The following is an 18,785-nucleotide window of genomic DNA, read 5'->3' as shown; positions in this document are numbered from 1 at the left end:
CACTAAAAATTATATTTTAAAAAATGGACAGACAGAACCCTAGGACAAATGGTAAAAGCAAAGCTATACAGACAAAAATCACACAAAGAAGCATATACATACACACTCACAAAAAAGAGGAAAAGGAAAAAATATATATATCTATATATTTAAAAAAGGAAGAGAGCAACCAAATCAATAAACAAATCTACCAATGATAATAAACTCTAAATACTAAACTAAGATAAACCTAAAACCAGAAACAAATTAGATGCAGAAAGCAAACCCCAAGTCTACAGTTGCTCCCAAAGTCCACTGCCTCACTTTGGGATGATTCGTTGTCTATTCAGGTATTCCACAGATGCAGGGTACATGAAGTTGATTGTGGAGATTTAATCTGCTGCTCCTGAGGCTGCTGGGAGAAATTTCCCTTTCTCTTCTTTGTTCGCACAGCTCCTGGGGTTCAGCTTTGGATGTGGCCCCACCTCTGTGTGTAGGTCGCCTGAGGGCGTTTGTTCTTCACTCAGACAGGACGGGATTAAGGTAGCAGCTGATTCAGGGGCTCTGACTCACTCAGGCTGGGGGAGAGAGGGGTATGGAATGTGGAGCGAGCCTGCGGCAGCAGAGGCCAACATGATGTTAGAACAGCCTGAGGCGTGCCTTGTGTTCTCCCTGGGAAGTTGTCCCTGGATCACGGGACCCTAGCAGCGGCGGGCTGTACAGGCTCCTGGGAGGGGAGGTGTGAATAGTGACCTGTGCTTGCACACAGGCTTCCTGGTGGCTTCAGCAGCAGCCTTAGCGTTTCATGCCCATCTCTGGTGTCCGCACTGATAACTGCAGCTCACGCCCATCTCTGGAGCTCACTCTGAATCCTCTCTCCTCGTGCACCCTGAAACAATGGTCTCTTGCCTCTTAAGCAGTTCCAGACTTTTTCCCAGAATCCCCCGTGGCTAGCTGTGGTGCACTAGCCCCCTTCAGGCTGTGTTCACGCAGCCAACCCCAGTCCTCTCCCTGGGATCTGACATCTGAAGCTGGAGCCTCAGCTCCCAGCCCCCACCTGTCCCGGCGGGTGAGCAGACAAGCCTCTCAGGCTGGTGAGTGCTGGTCGGCACCAATCCTCTGTGCGGGAATCTCTCTGCTTTGCCCTCTGCACCCCTGTTGCTGCGCTCTCCTCCGTGGTTCCAAAGCTTTCCCCCCACCCACCCCCGCCTCCTCCAGTGAAGGGACTTCCTACTGTGTGGAAACTTTTCCTCCTTCACAGCTCCCTCCCAGAGGTGCAGGCCCCATCCCCACTGTTTTGTCTCTGTTTTTTCTTTTTTCTTTTGCCCTACCCAGGTACGTGGGGAGTTTCTTGCCTTTTGGGAAGTCTGACGTCATCTGCCAGCGTTCAGTAGGTGTTCTGTAGGAGTTGTTCCACATGTAGATGTATTTCTGATGTATTTGTGGGGAGGAAGGTGATCTCTACGTCTTACTCCTCTGCCATCTTGAAGGTATCCTACCAGTACTGTAGCATTTATTGAAAAAATCCACATATAATTGGACCCACAAGGTTCAAACCCATGCTGTTATATGGTCAACTATATTTGCTGATGCCACCAAACCATGGTCCCTCAAGAATAAAGATTAGGAACTAAACACCTTTATGTTTCTAGCAACTAACTTTATGTTTGTCTAGCGGTGTATGACGTAGAAGATACATTCAATAGACATGTGAATAAATGGATAAATGAGTGAAGTTGCCAAGGACAGAGATTTGATTCAATTCTCTTTCCTTTCATTAACTCTCTTTGTCAGGGGCTGTGCACATAGTAGCCACCATCTCATGGACTTATAATAATAAAGTATCAGATCACTTAGCTGCAAATGAGTGATTAAATATCTCTCAATCCTTCCTAGGAATTGTGAGTCACAGGGATCTGGGTGTGGTACATGATACGCTCTGTCATAATATACTACAGGGCTGCTTACTTTGCAAACAAGTCAACTCTTCTACCAGACACAGAGCAGAACAGATCCGTTTTAAGATAGCCTAAACTAGGATAAACTCAAGAGGCAGAAAACATGACACAGAAAATATACAAGCAAGAGAACAAAATACATGCCATTTACAAGATGCTATTTCATTTCCTATTTAAAATTTTCTAAAAGAAAAAGTTAAAAATGCCAACTCAGCCTTGCCAATTCTGTGGTTTCTATTAGTAAATAATATTTTTGTTCCACACTGTCAATTTCAGATTCTTTCTCTTCCACCATCTCTTTAAAAAATATCCAGCCTCTATGGAAACAGTTCCATTGAGCAATACTGTTCCATGCCTTCTGCTTGCTGTCAGCTCCTGACCTCTCTTCACCACTGCTCTTTATTTATTGAAGCCTTTGGCATCCTCAGAGGCTTCCTCTCCATCCAACATCCACCCATTTTTCAGGATGTCATCATATCCATGTTTAACATCCTAGACACTTATTTCCTTATTTTAAATGACTTCCCCTATTTCAGCCACCCATTTCCATAGACACACCCTGGAACTTTTCACCTAGAATTGTTCTAGCTCCAAAAATATTTTGTTAGACATCAGACTCTGAACATAACCTTTAATCAATTACTCTCAATCTACCATTCTTTGTCCTCAGTGAGACCTCCAATACATAGATTCCTCTACTTTCTATCCCTCTCTCAACTCGTATTTTCATTTCTTCCTTTCTGATTGAGATTTTCTGACCCATCACTTCTCCATTTTTCTTTTCAATGCCCTTAACTTTCTTACCCTGTTCTACCATTGTACCTGCCTGATCAAATACCAAGGGGATGAACCCCCGTGCAGCCCATTTCTAAATCCTCAGGCAATCTACTAGAGAAAATAAAGACAACCCAATGGCCACTAAATCATCTGGACTGTGTTTCTCCATCAAATCTCTCTGACTTCCTCTATCTCACCTATTTCACACTTTTCCCACTTTTCTCAAGTATCTACCCTCTCCCCAACATATCTCTCTCTAAATCTCAGTGGAGGAGTTTCCCTAATTAGAGAAACACACTTTAAGGTTCACTTCACCAGTGTTTCAGGAGAAGGCAGGCTTTGTCTCTTGAGCCCTTGGAAGGTGCTTCACTCTACTGTCTGCTTCTCCTCACCTCTCCTAAACCCACCAGGAGAAAACCTTTCTTTGCTGCCAATCACCACCTGGAACACATGGACACAGCCTCTTCAAAGTCATGCTGGATTTCAGCAGAGGGGTAAATATAGGACAGGCCACACTTTTTAAAAAAAATTCTCCATCCATTTATTCTTTGCAACATTATCATGTAAAGTTATCCTGATACATCAAATTTTCTGACAAGTTGGTGGTAGGTAAAGAGGTCCTACTGTGTAAAGGGAAATTAAAAAGATAAGCAAATCAAAACAATAACAACCAAAACTCTTGGCTAAACATAAATGTAACCATAATCCAAGAGAAAACAAGGGAAAAGGTCAAAGTATTCACAAGAAGTGCTCTCATGGACAGACCCCATTTAATGGCTTTGGCCCCTTGTCCTATAGGGCTGCGAGTCAGTCCTCTCCCTACTTTTGGGCTTTGGTCTGGCCATGGGATCCAGTCCCCAGCTTCCAGGCAATACATAGGTGGAAATGACGAGAAGGAGCAACTGTCAGGTCCAGGAAGGAAGGGGCCATGTCTGTCTTGCTTGCTCTTGAAATCTAAGACCTAGCACAGAGCTCGAGAGATAATAAGATTTCAATAAATATTTGAGGTAACAGAGGAGAGAAAAGAAGAAGAAGATGTAAACAAAGACCATCTTGATATTGACTTTGCCTAAGTTGTGTACTGGGTATTTTTGTATTTTCTTCTGACAAACTCAGGCAATCTCTGACTTCATCACCTTTTCCTTAGTCTCTCATATAGTCCCTTTGGAGTTCTAGTGGACCTTCTATAATGTCCATTTATTCTTAGACTTGAAGTCCTTGGTCTACTTATGACTAGCAGAATAAGTGTGGATTATGTCATGTATCTAGCATCTTGATAGATATGTCATATTGCTCTTAACATTTATGTGGATCACACATTATGTAGCATCCCTTCTGTACCAATTTCTATTCTAGGTCCTTGATGAGGGCAGTAAGAACAAGTTCCACATATCAAGATGCTTATCATCTAATAGTTATAATAAAGTAATGAATTTTGTAAAAGATGACATAGCACACCCAAAAGCAATTTTTACCTTTAATGCAAATGTAATTTATCCATTTAAAAAAGTTAGTCATGTATATTTTCCTTTATCCACATAATAAGGAGGTACAACATACATCCTTGTTGACAGACTCATTGAACAAAAGCAGTCAGAACCAAATTATAGAGACGCTGTAATTATTTCAAATCCAGTGCCTGCTAAACCTTGCCAGGGATACCTTGGTCTCTGTGGAAGTCTCTGTAACCAGGCAAACATGATATTGCTATGGCATTGTCTCTTGGAACAAAATAAAGCCCCAAGGTCTTTGGGGAGTTGAGGCCACTTTGGACTTTAGATCAAATTGGAGTCTAAAGAAGTCAACCATAAAGTACACCAGAAACATAGTATATGTTCATATATACACTGATGCACCCACAAATATAAATCCTGGGTTCCCACTGTTAGTACTCTAAACATGTGGTTGGTTCTTCTACTAGGATGTCTATTTTGTCTTTTGACAGAAGAATAGAACTTCAACTTAAATATTTATTTTTGGAAAGCAAGATTGACTTATTTTAATAGAGTAAACAACTAAAAAGAAAGGAAGTAAGACCAAGAGGTGGAAAACTGTTTCTTTTGGTATGGGGAAAGCTTGAGTGTGGAGGAGTTTGAAAGAGAACTGAACAAACATGATCATATAGGAAGAAGGTGTAATTACAACAGAGTGAAAGTTCTTTGATGTCCGAAGATGGAAATTGTTATTCAGGCATGAGCACACTTAAACACACATTGCCAGAGTCATTGTATTGAGATTTTAAGCCTATATGAAAATGATGTCAGTAGAAAAGGAAAAAGGACATTTCTCCACAGCTGGAATTTTAATTTTCCTTTGAAGCAAGATTCTCCTACTTCCCAAGCACTTCTGGTTTAGGTACAAAGTCCTGGGCTTAGAATCAAGAAATGTGAGTGCCAGTATCAAATCTCCTAGTAACGAGCAGTCTTACTTTAGGAAAGACAAAGAAAAATAGAAATTTCTTAATCCATCACAAATGCAGCCGGGACTTGCCTGTGCTTCAGTTTTCCATTCTGTCAAACACATTTATCACTTCCCTGCCTCCATAACAGAACTGTACTGAGGGTCAAATGAACTGGGAGGTTGGAGAGTGGCTCATCCCGATCATCTCTTTTATCCTTGGATCCCCATGTTATTTACTGTTATTCAATCACTTTTTTAAATTGCCTAGGCTTGTTTGTTGCACTGCATTTTTCTACCTTGATTTTGAAAGCAAGGACCTATATGTTAAGTATATAGCATATATTAAGTAAATAAAGAGCCTGAAATATATTATTTTGTTGAGCAGATACTAACAACTGAAATTCACCATGTGGTTACTATGGCACCAGGCACTGGGCGACTGTATAGTCCTTAGAAGTGGGCAGCATTGATCCTCCTTTTCCATCCAAGGAGACTGAGAATCAGAGAGGTTAAGCAACTTCCCAAGAACACACAATTAGGAAGTAGTGGAGGAGAACCAGACTCAAATTTTTCTGGCTCCAAGGCCTTTATTCTTTCCATGCAAACAGGATTGATTAAGTTAAAAGTGGTTTGGAAGTGTTAGACATAATTATGACAAACACTGCATTTGTCTCAGGGACCTAGGAGATAAGTGCAGGAAAAATCAGGAGGAAGTAAAGGAGGAAAGATCCTTTTGATATTATTGAAACCAAAAGTGAGATAAGTAGGAAACTATCATGCATCTTATACCTCCAAGGATACTCCACAGGAAATTTCATTCAGCCTTATCTTCTACCCCTTTCCTCAGCCTAGCTACTGCTCTGCCATATGTTCTACTGTTCTTCTCTTCATATCCAAATGAGGCATAAATCTTTTTAACAATTAGATTCCTTAAATTTAATAACTGTCCAAATGTCTTCCATTTTCTACTTTTCAGATCCTCTTACCTCTTCTTTCTCTCTGGCGGGGCAGTGCAGTGGGCTCAGCTTGGGCACTGGCTTTCAAGGTTTGATTCCATAATGAGTGGAAAACTACAAGCCATGCCCTCAGGGAGCGCTTGAACCCTGCTTTCTGCAACTTCTAAGCTTTCACGAGGCACTGGCCACCAAGGATACCTGGCAATAAAAACAATTCCAGTTTTAAATGGCAAATCCTCCAGGAAAAGACTCTTTATACCTTTCTCAGATTTTTCTACAATTTTAACTCCTTTTTAGCTGCTGCTTTTTAAATTACAGGCAAACTTCACCTGAAGAAAACTCTAAAGAACAAATAGTCTGAGTAGGTGAAATATGAACCTCCTACACTTTTAATTAATTCAATACTTGTTGATTGTCTACTATGTGCAAAGCTGTGTGCAGTGAACTTTGAATTGATGGGGATTCAGATTCCCAAATAGATTGCCAGAGCTACAACATCACATGCACAACAACACCTGGACTTGCCCAAACTTCTCTTTCTCCCACTTGCTATCTTCTTTTTCTTCTGCTCTACGTCCTACACAAATACTGACCACTTTTTTTTTAATCTGCTGGGCAGAAAGCAATCAAAGTTTTGTTATAAAAAGATATGAAGATGCATACAGAGCATAATCTATGAGTGTTTGGCTTTCTAGAAGTTTGACAATTGTCCTGTTAGTCAGAATTACCTCTAAAAAAGAGAAAAGAATTAGTGTCAAATCACATATTACATACTAATATAGATTTCATATTATTGACATTGAGTAAAATATAAATTAAAGACAAAAGAACTTCTAACTGAACGATCGGAAGTCACCACTCAGTATCTTGGTGTATTCCCTCCTGACTTCTTTCTCTCATATTATTTTTACTTAATATTATATTGTGAACGTTCTTATATGAATAAAAACTTTTAAAATATAGTCCATTTCTAAGTTGTCAGTAACTTATTAATCATTCTCCTATTGTTGAATGCTTAGGTTGTTTCCAGTTTTTCACTATTGTAAATAAGGCAAAGATAAAACATTCTTTATGTACATTTTCCCAGTATTTTTATTATTTTACTGGTGGACAATTTATCTTATACCATACACAAAAATCTATTCAAAATTGATTAAAGACTGGCAAAGATTTTGGATATGACACCAAAAGCAAAGGCAACAAAAGCAAAAATAGACATGCGGTATTGCATCAAACTAAAAAGCTTCTGCACAGCAAAGGAAACCATCAATAAAATGAAAGGGCTTCTATGAAAGGGGAGAAAATATTTGCAAACCATATATCTGATAAGGGGTTAATACCCCAAATAAATAAGGAACCCCCTCAAGTCAATAGTAAAAAATCAAATAATTCAATTTAAAAATGGACAAAGGAATTGAATAGAAATTTCTTTAAAGAAAACATACAAACGGCCAACAGGTGTATGAAAAGGTGCTCAATACCGCTAATTATCAAAGAAATGCAAATCAAAACCATGATGAGATATTACCTCATACCTCCTAGAATGACTGTAGAGTTACTGTGTGATCCAGCAATCCTGCATCTAGGTATATATCCAAAGGAAACGAAATCATTATCTTGAAGAGATATCTGTTCTCCATGTTCATCGAAGCATTATATACAATAGCCAAGACATGGAAGCAATATAGATGTCTGAACATGCAATGGAATATTATTCAGCTTTAAAAAGGAAGGAAACACTGCCATTTGCTATGGATGAACCTTGAGGACGTTATGCTAAGGGAAATAAGCGAGACACAGAAGAACAATTACTATATGATACCACTTACATGAGGGATCTAAAATAGTCAGACTCTTAAAAGCAGAGAGTAGAATGGTAGTTGCCAGGGGCTGGGGGGAGGGGAAAACAGGAAGGCAGTAGTCAAAGGGTACAAAGTTTCAGTTATACAAGATGAATAAGTTCTAGAGATGTAGTGTATAGCATAGTGCCTATTGTAAATGATACTGTATTATATACTTAAAACTTTGCTAAGGGGGTAGATCTTATGTTAGGTGATCTTATCACTTTCCCACTGCCTGGGATAAAACTCACTGTTTTCCTCTACTCATACTCATGACACTTCTGACACCAGATAGGTGGGTTTTCCACACCAAGAAATTCTGACACTGCCTGGAGTTAATGCAGAATCCACGGGTCAAGGGCTCAATTACAAAAGACTGTCCCTACCCCTTCAGATGCCAATATCAAGTAGTGGTTACCCACGACTTCTGACTTAGCTACAAATCTGAGGTTCCCATGACCCTCTCTGTGGGTTCAGTAATTTGTTAGAGTGGTTCAAAGAACACAGGAAAAGAATTTACTTACTATTACCGATTTATCACAAAAGATATTTTAATGGATACAAATGAACAGACAGAAGAAGAGATACCTAAGGCAAGGTTTGGAAGGGCCCAAGCACAGGAATTTCTGTCCCTGTGGAGTTGTGGTGGCCCACCCGCCTGATACATAGATGTGTTCATCAACCTGGAAGCTCCCTGAACACCATACTGTAAGGATTTTTATGGAGACTTCATCAGGTAGGCATGATTGATTATTAAGTCAATTTCCAGTCCCCTCCTCTCTCTGGAGAATGGTGGGTGGAGCTAAAAGTTCCAAGTTTCTAATCATGGCTTGGTCTTTTTGGTGACCAGCCCCCATTCAGGAGCCCATCAAGAGTCACCTCATTAGAACAAAAGATGCTCCTATCACTCAGACAATCCAAGGGAGTCAGGACCTCTGTGTCAGTTGCTCCTATCACTCAGGAAATTACAAGACTTTTACAAGCTCTATGTCAGAAACTGGAGTCAAAGACCAAATGTCAGCAGGAACTAGTAGGAGAAACCAGTATATGTATTGCTTATTATTTCATACTCATGAAAATTCTTAAAAGTTTGAGTGGCCAATATTTAGAGATTTTGTAATTAGAGATGAGAGATCCAATTTGCTAGGCATGAGGAAAGGGGACATTTTCTAGGTTATAGTTAACATTCTTTGAACATCAACTATTTTCAGAGCATCTTCTGTAAAATGTGACCTAGAATAGGGTAAAGAAAAGAAAAATGCTGAACATTAAGATATCTAAATCTACGAATTTTTTTGGTTATAGATAGAATAATTATATGTCCCAACTTACCTGGGCAGTCCCAGTTTGCACCTGTTTTCTTGGTGCATGGTTATCGATATTATGAGTTCTCTATTTTACTCTCAGAGTGTTGCAGTTGGGATGATAAATTATATGGTCACCTTACTGATGACAAATTGAAATTATAATGGAGTAATCACACTTCAGGCATACAAAAATGGACTCTGAAGGACCATTGGAGACCTGGTCTCAGACACATCTCTGCACCATTGAGAACTTGAACTTTCTTTGAACTGTACCAGACCCAAGGACACCACCAGCCGTATTCAGAACAACACTTGCCAGCTGCAGCCTTAAGATCTCAAAGTCTTCCCTTGGAACCATGTTGGATGCCAACCAATGCCAACCCTTAATTCTTGCCAGCTCCAATTATAATTCTTGATAAGCAAACCATATAACTAACTGTAACCTTGCAGATTTTGCCTTTTATAAGCCTCTCCCACTTTGTAGTCTGGCAGAACACAGTTCAAGTGTGTCTTGAATCTGAGTCTCCCAGCCTGCAGTCCCAACAAACCCCAAACCAACACCTTTTTATTTCAATCAAGTCTAAATTTCTCAAATTTTGGTTAACACTACCTATAGTCTCAGTTCCTCCTTCCCAATTGAAACTTTGTAGATGGGCAAAACAAAAGCCTTCTAAATGCAGATTTCCTGAAGTCAGCTTCGCCCAGGTCTCATTCAGGTCTATGTGCTCAAAGACTATAAAATTGTTCCCCACATTTTTACTTACTTGCCAACTTACTTGTGGCAAAGTTCCACATGTGATCTTGGACTTAAGTAATTCTCTTAAGGATGAACAGTCAAGAGACAACACTTTAACTAGAATGCAGAAATATATGAAATGACTTAAGGTGACATAAACTACATCAAGTGCTTGCATATGTTTATCTTCCGATCAACAGGTTTCCACGAGTGTGATAAGGAAAAAGAGGCTTGACATTGAAAGAAATGCAGAAATAGAAATATTTAGAGGAAAGAGAATTGATCTGGGAGTCAGACTATGTGAGTTTTTGCTAGTTTAGCCATATGTATGAACCTGGGTTCCCGCTTTTTATGTCTTGTCCCTATAGATTTCAGTTATCTAGAGGGAAAAATTATGATGTAAATTTAAATCATTCTTCATTTGAGCCAATCTGAACTTCTGAACATCCTTCGTCTCCTTAAATATATCAGTCTCTCTCTCACTTTCTGACCCTTGCACATGCAATTTCTTTATTCTTGAATTCTCAGCATATCACTTCCTCATGGAAATCTCAAATTCCCTGAATCAGGTCAAGTGATCTCATGGCTTCTAAACCTCATCAAAGCACTGAGGTTTAATTTCCTATTAAATTGTCAAAATTCTTCCTTTGAGACCTTAAGCTCTATGAGAATAAAAGCCATGTCTATTTAATTTGCTTTATACCCTCAGCCCTAGAACAGAATACACATAATTGACGCTCAGTTATATTTGCCAAATGTGTGAGTAAGTGAATGAGCAAGGCTGTGTTCAAGTCTTCGTATCCAAGGATACAGAGCCAAGGAAAACATGGTTCCTACCCCAAAGGAGCACACAGTTAAAGCCAAACTGGAATGACTTTAATAGAAAGCAAAATAAGTTTCATAGAAGAGGTACAAGAAAGATTCTATAGGAGGTCAGAGGGAAAGGACAGCACATCAGAGTTAAGAAAAGGCTTCTTGAAAAAGGGAGTATTAGTGATAGGCCTTAAAAGAAGGCTAGAAATTCAATAGGCAGAGATAATTATATGCAGTTAACATGCAATTTACTGTAAACTTATTATGTACAGGAAGATAGTTTTGGGCACTAAATTAGTAAGAAGACAAATAGGACAAAAGTCCTGCCTGAAAGAAGCCAGTGATCTAATTGGAAAACATATAGACGTACTAAAAGCTATGGCACAAGGCAAAAATGTATTCAGCGCTAAAATAAACAGTGTAAACAGAGAGCTGTGGGAGCTCAGAGGAGGGGGTGGAGAGGGCAGAGAGAGAGAAAAGGGATCGGTTCTGACTGGGTCTGTCCCTTCCACTAGGGTGGAGAACAGTAGAGCAAAGCCCTGCAGCTGTGGATTTTAATGAACTTGGAACTTGCCTTTGTTTCTCTTGTTGCTTGGCAACGCTCCTTCTGGCTCACGAGACAGTCACCAGTGGGAACAATTTTTTAAAAGGCTAAACTTTAAATCCCCCATTTACAAACAGACCACACTTGTAAAACTTTCCTCCAGATAACTGCCTATTTGGGCAATGACCTTGGCTGTGTTAAGAGCATTTCACCCAAATTTTACCTTCCCTTCATGTTTGCCACACCCTCATGGGGTAATCACTAGACTCTTTTTTACTCTTTTTACTTCAGTAACTCCCAGGGACATTTTGAACTTGTTTCTTCCAAAGGGAGCTCTGACTGGTTGGAACGTACTTCAGGTGAGATCTCTTTATTTCCCCTTTCCCTCTTGGACTCTCACTTTGGGAGTTACAGGCAGCGGTGCTCTGCAGAGTCCCCTTGGTGCATGTACCAAATGGCATGCCTAACCCAGCTGGCTGCCTCAGCTCTTGGGGTGCTCCAAGGTTGCTCAGCAGTAGCCTGAGCTGGGGAGAAGAAGTTTTTTTTTGTCTTCAGTTAAGCTGAGGCTGATACATGGATTCTAGTTCCTGCCATGGACACAAATGCACCGTATCTGTGTAAGTGTCCAGGGGGATTGAAGCAGCAATGTTAATACAACTGCTGACCTCACAAATGTGAGAATCCTCTTAATCTTCAGCATCATGGCATTTAGCTGATGATCAGAGACCTCTACTCCAGACCACTGAAGATATAAGGCCGGTATTAACTAACAGTTTCTAAAAAGTCCTTGGATACATCATAGCCTATACACTGTTCTGTGGTTTATAGAATCCTCCCACCCCCTAGATTTCTGGAAATATGGGAAAGTTGGCAGGGAACTTATTTTTTTCTTGGAAGGGGATGTCTTCTAGGGAGAAGGAATATAGCAATTACTCTGGGACCACAGGATGGTACAATGCGACGATGAGATCATCTTGTAATGCCCAAATCCATCTAGTCCTTACCAAAGAGAGAAATGCAATTTATACGAACACCAGGTGACAACACCAATGCTATCATCCATACTATTGACACTAAATGACTTTGGAAACTCTCCCCATTCCACAAAAAAACACGTCTGCCTTGCAGATGAAATTTTTTGCAAAATCTGGAGGCGTTATTTGTTTAGAGCAGGAAAAAAGTTATAGACGCCAAAGACACTAAAACATTCATTTTCCTGTTAAGCATAGCTGATGCAGAGTCAAAATACAACATATTTCAGAGCCGAAATAGCATCCTCTTCCTGTCTCTGGCATCCCTGAATGTGACCAGCCCACCCAAAGACAACAATTATGCTGAGCAAGTCCTTTGTCATTTGTAAACCAGATGAAAATCTGTGGGAAAAAAATCCTTCCCATTAAAAAAAAAAAAATCTGCGAATTTTATGTTTAATTCATGGGGAGGGTTTGATTTTTAATTTATAGTTTTTTAAAATAGATACACCAGTATTCATGGTGGAAACATTTCCATCTACCCTTCCTGGTTCTTCTGGCTGGTATAATGATTAAAACAGATTATCAGGAGAAAATCAAATTTAATCTTGTACAGAAGGGGCTCCTTAAGAATATGAGGCCCCAAAGGACAATGAGGCAACTGAGGCTTATATGCTATTCTGAGCTAAGGAGATGTGGGTAGGGATCTGGGACTTCAAAGGGGAGGAAGACAGTTCACTGGGAGATGGGAAGAGCAGGCAGTTTGGTAAACAAATGTTTGCCATGCCACTTGGAGAAGTCTTTCTTATGTACAACAAAGTTATCTTTGGTGATGGCTCTCTTCTGGTTCAGGCTCCTCATCTAAAGTCTTTTAGGCAGTTAAGGGGGAGGTAAAACAGACAAACAACTTCCTGAGTCTTCTGTTTCTTAAAAATAATCAGCCTAAAATAATCATCATGCCAAAGAGACACATTTTGGGGTGGCAAATTTTGCTCCCCTATATCCAAAAGAAGGAAAAATAAGCACTCTGTAGGAGGGAATTTAAAGAAAGAGATGCACACCCATGTTGTGTGTGTATTAAATGTTTTATGAAGTTATATTTTGGAATCAGCAGTCTTACTGCTAGAAAGCTGAAAACTGCTCACTATTGACTCTGAGCCACAAAAACCCTACTGACCAAGGGCCACATCCTTCCATTTCACTGATTCAGTTAACGTTTTTCTCTCAACTGGAAACATCTTACTGTGTGTCTGGGAAATTCCTTACCACAATATTTACAATGCAAAGCTCTAGGGAGGGCAGATTCTGGCTAGAATCTGTAAGACAGGCATCTCATAGTGGCTCAGTCGATGTTAAAGCTGGTGAGTTCTGGGCACACACACGCCTCTGGGGCATGCCAGTAACAGCATGGGAAAGAAATATGAGTTGCTGGTGAAGGTGGAGAGGGAGATTCCCCCTGCTTACGGGAAAATGATTACAAAATGTACCATGCTGGGTACATATCACACCCATCTGAATAACTCAGACCTTTATGTGGTTTCTTTATTAAAGCTAAGAGAAAGTTAAAGGGGAAGTTAAAAGACACGTACACAGATAAGAACTAAGATACATCTGACAGCCTTACCTGCAATCATTGTCCTAGGAGTAAGAGGTAATTCACAGGCATTCCCCACTGGACTAGTCATCATTCTGGTGTTTCAAATTCCTTTCATGCTCTACATCCTTATAATTTCCAATCCCTGTGCCCACCACATTTTGAAATTTTGTGTGGTAGAAATGTTCCTTTTCTGCATATTTTTTTCCAACATCTGAAGAGTTTGACTTTTGTTCTTGTTTGCAGGCTTGATCCTGTCACAGCTTCACATGAGGCAGGATCCTGAAAAGAATGGAGAGAAATGTCTGAACTCAGTTCCCAACTATGGCACTAGACACTTGTGAGTGTCTTCACATGCCTTTGGCTGAGCTCCAGGCATGGCTGGATAAAGCAGAGATGGAAAAGCTTCAGCTGTATTATATTCCCAGAGTCACAAAGACAGGTTTTTGCTTTGTTCTGAATCCCTCTCAGAAGAAAAATCCGTTTTTCTCCTGAGGTTGAGCCTCAACAGAAGTCAATAAATGTAAAACACTCATGTCAATTCTGGTTAATTCTCTTCTCCCAATCCTACTGACCTGTGGGAGTACCATGTGGCTTCTGTTCCATCCTGAACTTGGTTAATATGTGTCTTGAAAAATTACAACATTCAAAATGCTTAGCCAAGCTCAATGGACAGAGGCAATTACTAAGTGTAAATTTCATGGCTGAAATACCACGACCTCCGCAAAGCCTCCCAGCTAAAATGGTCTCTCTCTCTGTCTCAGCCCTGAATTCCTATACATGGCACTGACATTTAACCAAAACAGCTCTGACCTTCTACTTAGTTATTCTGCTACTGACGTCTTATCTCTCCAAGTGGAGTTTGAATTGTTAAAGGGAGGAGGCCTTGTTTTAACTTTCCCTTTATTTCCTAGTAACACATGCTCCAATAACCCTGTATTAAGCACTCATTAAATATTTGCTTGATGAATAAAGGATTCTTCCTCCCTTCTCCTCTTGCAGCAGTCCCATTAGACTAAATTGATTCCCCCAACATTTTACACTCTAGAGTCTGTTAAAAAGAAAAACTACAGGCCCCAAATGGTGTCAATGGTGCTAAAATCCATGATACCAAACTTAGAATTAATACCTGACTCAATTGCAGTTTCAACCTTACCCAGAAATATAATCTTGATCAGCCATTCTGGAATTTTCTGGTCTACCAATGGGGTAATCTGTTGCCTGGGCCCCCTTCATTCCCATCCCCCCACCCTCCAATCCCCCACTTCCCCATCCCCCCCACCCCTGCCCAGTAAGAAGCAATCTACATGATAAAACCCCTCCCATCTCTTCACCCCAAAAACATGTCCTGGAATAAAAATAATTATTTTCTTTTGCTTATAGCTCCCTTGCCCCACCTTTTTTCCTATAAAAACCTTCTGTTTTGTACAACCCCTCAGAGCACCCTTCCAGTTGCCGGATAGGATGCTGCCTGATTCATGAATCACCTAATAAAGTCAATTAGATCTTTAAGTTTACTCAGTTTAATTTTGTTTTTTAACAAGTACAGCACTAGTAAGCTGTTTGTATGGTTCTGGCTATCAGTCTTCATGAGACTCACTGCAGTAAAATCAAACAGTCATCATCTGGGAAGGGCTGGCCAGTAATATTCTTAACATAAAACACTCAGTTTGCTCTCGCCACTCTCATCCTTCAACCTGGAAACAACCCTCAGAGGAAGGAGGGCACAGAACATATTTTCCAGCTACGGTGTCATTGAATACAAAGTAAAACAGATAATACAGTGAAGTTACATAAATTATGATGAAAATTGGGATTAAAAGTTTGTTAAATGATACTCACCCTATGACATTTCGATTACAATCCTAAAGGTCATGCCTATTTACAAACTGAAAGGAAATCTGGCCAGAAAAAACAACTATGACCAATTGTAAGCAGAAAAGACATAGGTCATTTGTCCTAAGTGTGCCTCCTGTGCTCATATTTCCATATCTCCCCCTCTCCTCGCCCCCTGCCCTGATTGATTCCATTGCATTCTCCACCACAAATTGGCCAGTTGCTTACTATTATTCCTGACTTCAAAAAACATGTTACAAACAAATGGAGCTTAATAACTTTTCTCTGTGAGAAAAAATCCTTTTAAGAAGATGCAGAAAAGCAGTGATGATCAACACAAATGCATTGTTAATGACAGAAATTCCAGCATTAGCCCAGTCCAGGTGAAAAATAAAATGTATTTTTAAATTTAAGGTAAGCAACTACTGACCATAAGTATTAATAAGACCAGCTCTGTCATAAATGTCTCCTGCAGATCTAAGAGGTCAAATATTTCTGCACAAATCACTTAGGGTTGTTTTTAAAGGGAGAGATCATCTCACCCAGCTGTTTGGTGATCTAGTATCCTGGAATGAAAACAACTAAAGGTCAGTAATAAGTCTTGCCTAAGGCTGTGATGATATTTTCACTTTAGAGTTCTGGGTTTGCCTAGAAAGGAACTGCCAAATCCATTAGTAAAAGGAAATGCAGTACTTCTAACCTTTCGTTTTATAAGAGAATTTTCAAATGAGTCCAACAGCTAGGCAAGTGGCTCTGCTCCTCCCAATCTACCTTCTGCTCTAGGCTCTCAGCTTTTGGTTGTTTCTATCACCCTACACTGACCCCTACTTGAACTCTGTGCCATTTCATTTTGGCCAAAGTGTGGACACAAACTCATTTCTCTGTTTCCCCCTTAGCACAGCTAAGACAGAGTGGAACTTTCACAAAATCTTTTCTAAATGCCAATTAAAACCAAAACAGTAAAGGAACCTAAAATACATGAAAACTCTGTGGCATATAGACTACAATTTTCTAATTTTATATGTGCGGGTGTGCATCCAGGAATTATAGAACTTGTCCTATTTTATACCCTATCTGAGACGGTTTTACTTAACCCTAAATGGCTGACACAAATTTATAGCCTACTACCTGTGTTCTGACTTACAAAGTTCTGGCTCAGCTTCCTATGGACGAAATCATTTGAACATGCTGATAACCTTCTAGATACCTTGACTACATTGTGGTCAAGATCAAGAGAGATGGGTTTCCACTCCGTCCCCAGGGCTTCTGCCTCCCCTCTCTACCAGCACCAGCAGGGCCTCCTTCTATGTTCTGATCCTTGTAGGCAGCAAAATTTGCCACCCCAAAATGTTCTCTTTGGCATGAGGATTACTTTAGACTGATTATTTTTAAGAAATAGAAGATTCAGGAAGTTTTTCTTGTTACCTCTTCCCCTTTAACTGCCTAAAAGAATTTAGATAAAGGACCTGTTCTTGGAATAGAGCTATTACCAGAGATATCTGCAAAGAATATGGACTAGGTGTGGTGGGAGAGATCAGAGTCCACTCTGTGTCCCATTGTCTCTGCAAAGCCCAGCAAACATTTGTTTATCAAATGTTTGCTTTTCCGTCTCCATATAAATTGCCTTTGTCCCCTTTGAAGTCCCAAACCACTACCTCCAACATTCTCTTTTGTCTTTAGCTGAAGATGGTATCTAAATTGAGGGCTTAAGCCCTTTTGATGAGTTACTCAGTTTTCCTGTGTCTCTTCCATGTATACATGTTATTAAACTTTTGTTTGATTTTCTCTTATTGAGCTGTCTCACGTCAATTTAATTCGCAGACCAGCCAGAAAAACCTAGAAGGGTAGAGGAAAATCTTTCCACCCCTACACCAGAGAAACACTATTTTAGTCAAGTGATTGATGGCCATGAAGGACTCCATTCCTTAGGTGAGAGACTCCTACTCCCACACACCAGAAGATGCCTTCATCCTGTAGAAGTCCAGTAATATAAGATACCATAAATGATTAATTAATATAGCATTCCCCTGTCCCTACAATGAGAGTGGGTGAGGAGATAGGGGCAGTTCAAGAGCTGTACTTCCCCCATAAAAATCAAATAAGCTATCCCCAACCCCTGAATTAACATTGAAAACTACCAAGTTTTTTCTGTCCCAGTAGCTTATCATTGGGTTCATGTCATTAGAGTGTTTATTGAAGCAAAGAGGCTTGATGACTTTTCCAACACTATACTGTTTATATACAATGACAACTACTGATTTATCTGCATAAGATTTCCATCAATAAAGTTTTTCCTTTACGCTGGTCTCATGTGATCAGCTTGCCCAAACCTACACAGACCCTGAATATATTTGATAAGGTTGCATGAGTCTTTGCAAGGACAAGATATGTGGTGATAGTTGGGAGAAACTGGGCTTGCCATGGACAAGCTCAAGTTCCCAAAATAGAGGATTAGATATTTGGTCATTAATGTTTGTCATTATAAGTTCAGTCATTCTAACCTCATGATGAATGTCAGGAAGCTAATGAATAGGAAAAGGAACCTGCTGACTTATGGCCAGAACTTCCTCTTCTTTAAAAAGAATGGTGAATGAGCTGAAACTAAAGGCTCCACTTTTATCATTTGGCCTCTGAAGCCTGAGAGAAGCAGGATATGGACTTCTGACCTATTGATTCCACTGAGTTCATAAACATGAATTCAGACAAAAACAAAATGTTTTCTATTTATTGGAAAAGGAAACAGGTCTAGAAAACATTTTTTGCTCAGCTCTTGAATGTCTAATTAAATTCAGGAGTGTTTATTTGGAATAAACTATGCCTACATGAATAAAGCTATCAATTTGGTACCTTCCTGCCACCCACCTCAGCCCCCTTTACCAATAAGATGTGCTCTAGCTTGTTCCTCCCTGCCCTTGTGCCGAATTTTGTTCCCGGCCTACTACTTAAGCCTTCAATTTCCTTCATCCTTGCTATTTACTTCTACTACCCAACCTAAAACAAACAAACAAACCAAAACCATCACCTCTGCTTTCCCGTCAAAATAATCCAACCCTGCTCTCCATCGTCAGACTTT

General features: G+C 39.9%; 1 protein-coding gene and 1 long non-coding RNA gene across 2 annotated transcripts in view; one reads left to right on the top strand and one right to left on the bottom strand.

Moving 5' to 3' along the window:
- Positions 1-3,499, bottom strand: part of CD55 (CD55 molecule (Cromer blood group)) — a 56,676-nt gene extending 53,177 nt beyond the window's left edge. The window contains exon 1 of the mRNA XM_082434552.1: positions 3,457-3,499. Coding sequence (XP_082290678.1) covers positions 3,457-3,484 — 28 coding nt within the window. The 5' untranslated portion in view covers positions 3,485-3,499. The remainder of the gene's footprint in view (positions 1-3,456) is intronic.
- A 4,340-nt stretch (positions 3,500-7,839) lies between these two features.
- On the top strand, positions 7,840-14,411 carry LOC309647665. Its single transcript, XR_014256238.1, has 2 exons — positions 7,840-11,670; positions 14,123-14,411. It is a non-coding gene; the product is annotated as an uncharacterized lncRNA (long non-coding RNA).
- Positions 14,412-18,785: the final 4,374 nt, after the last annotated feature.

Source organism: Balaenoptera physalus (assembly GCF_965194825.1).
Source record: "Balaenoptera physalus genome assembly, chromosome: 1".
NCBI lineage: Eukaryota > Metazoa > Chordata > Mammalia > Artiodactyla > Balaenopteridae > Balaenoptera > Balaenoptera physalus.
Note: the sequence above shows the minus strand (reverse complement) of the source record. Positions and strands in the feature narration are given on the sequence as shown.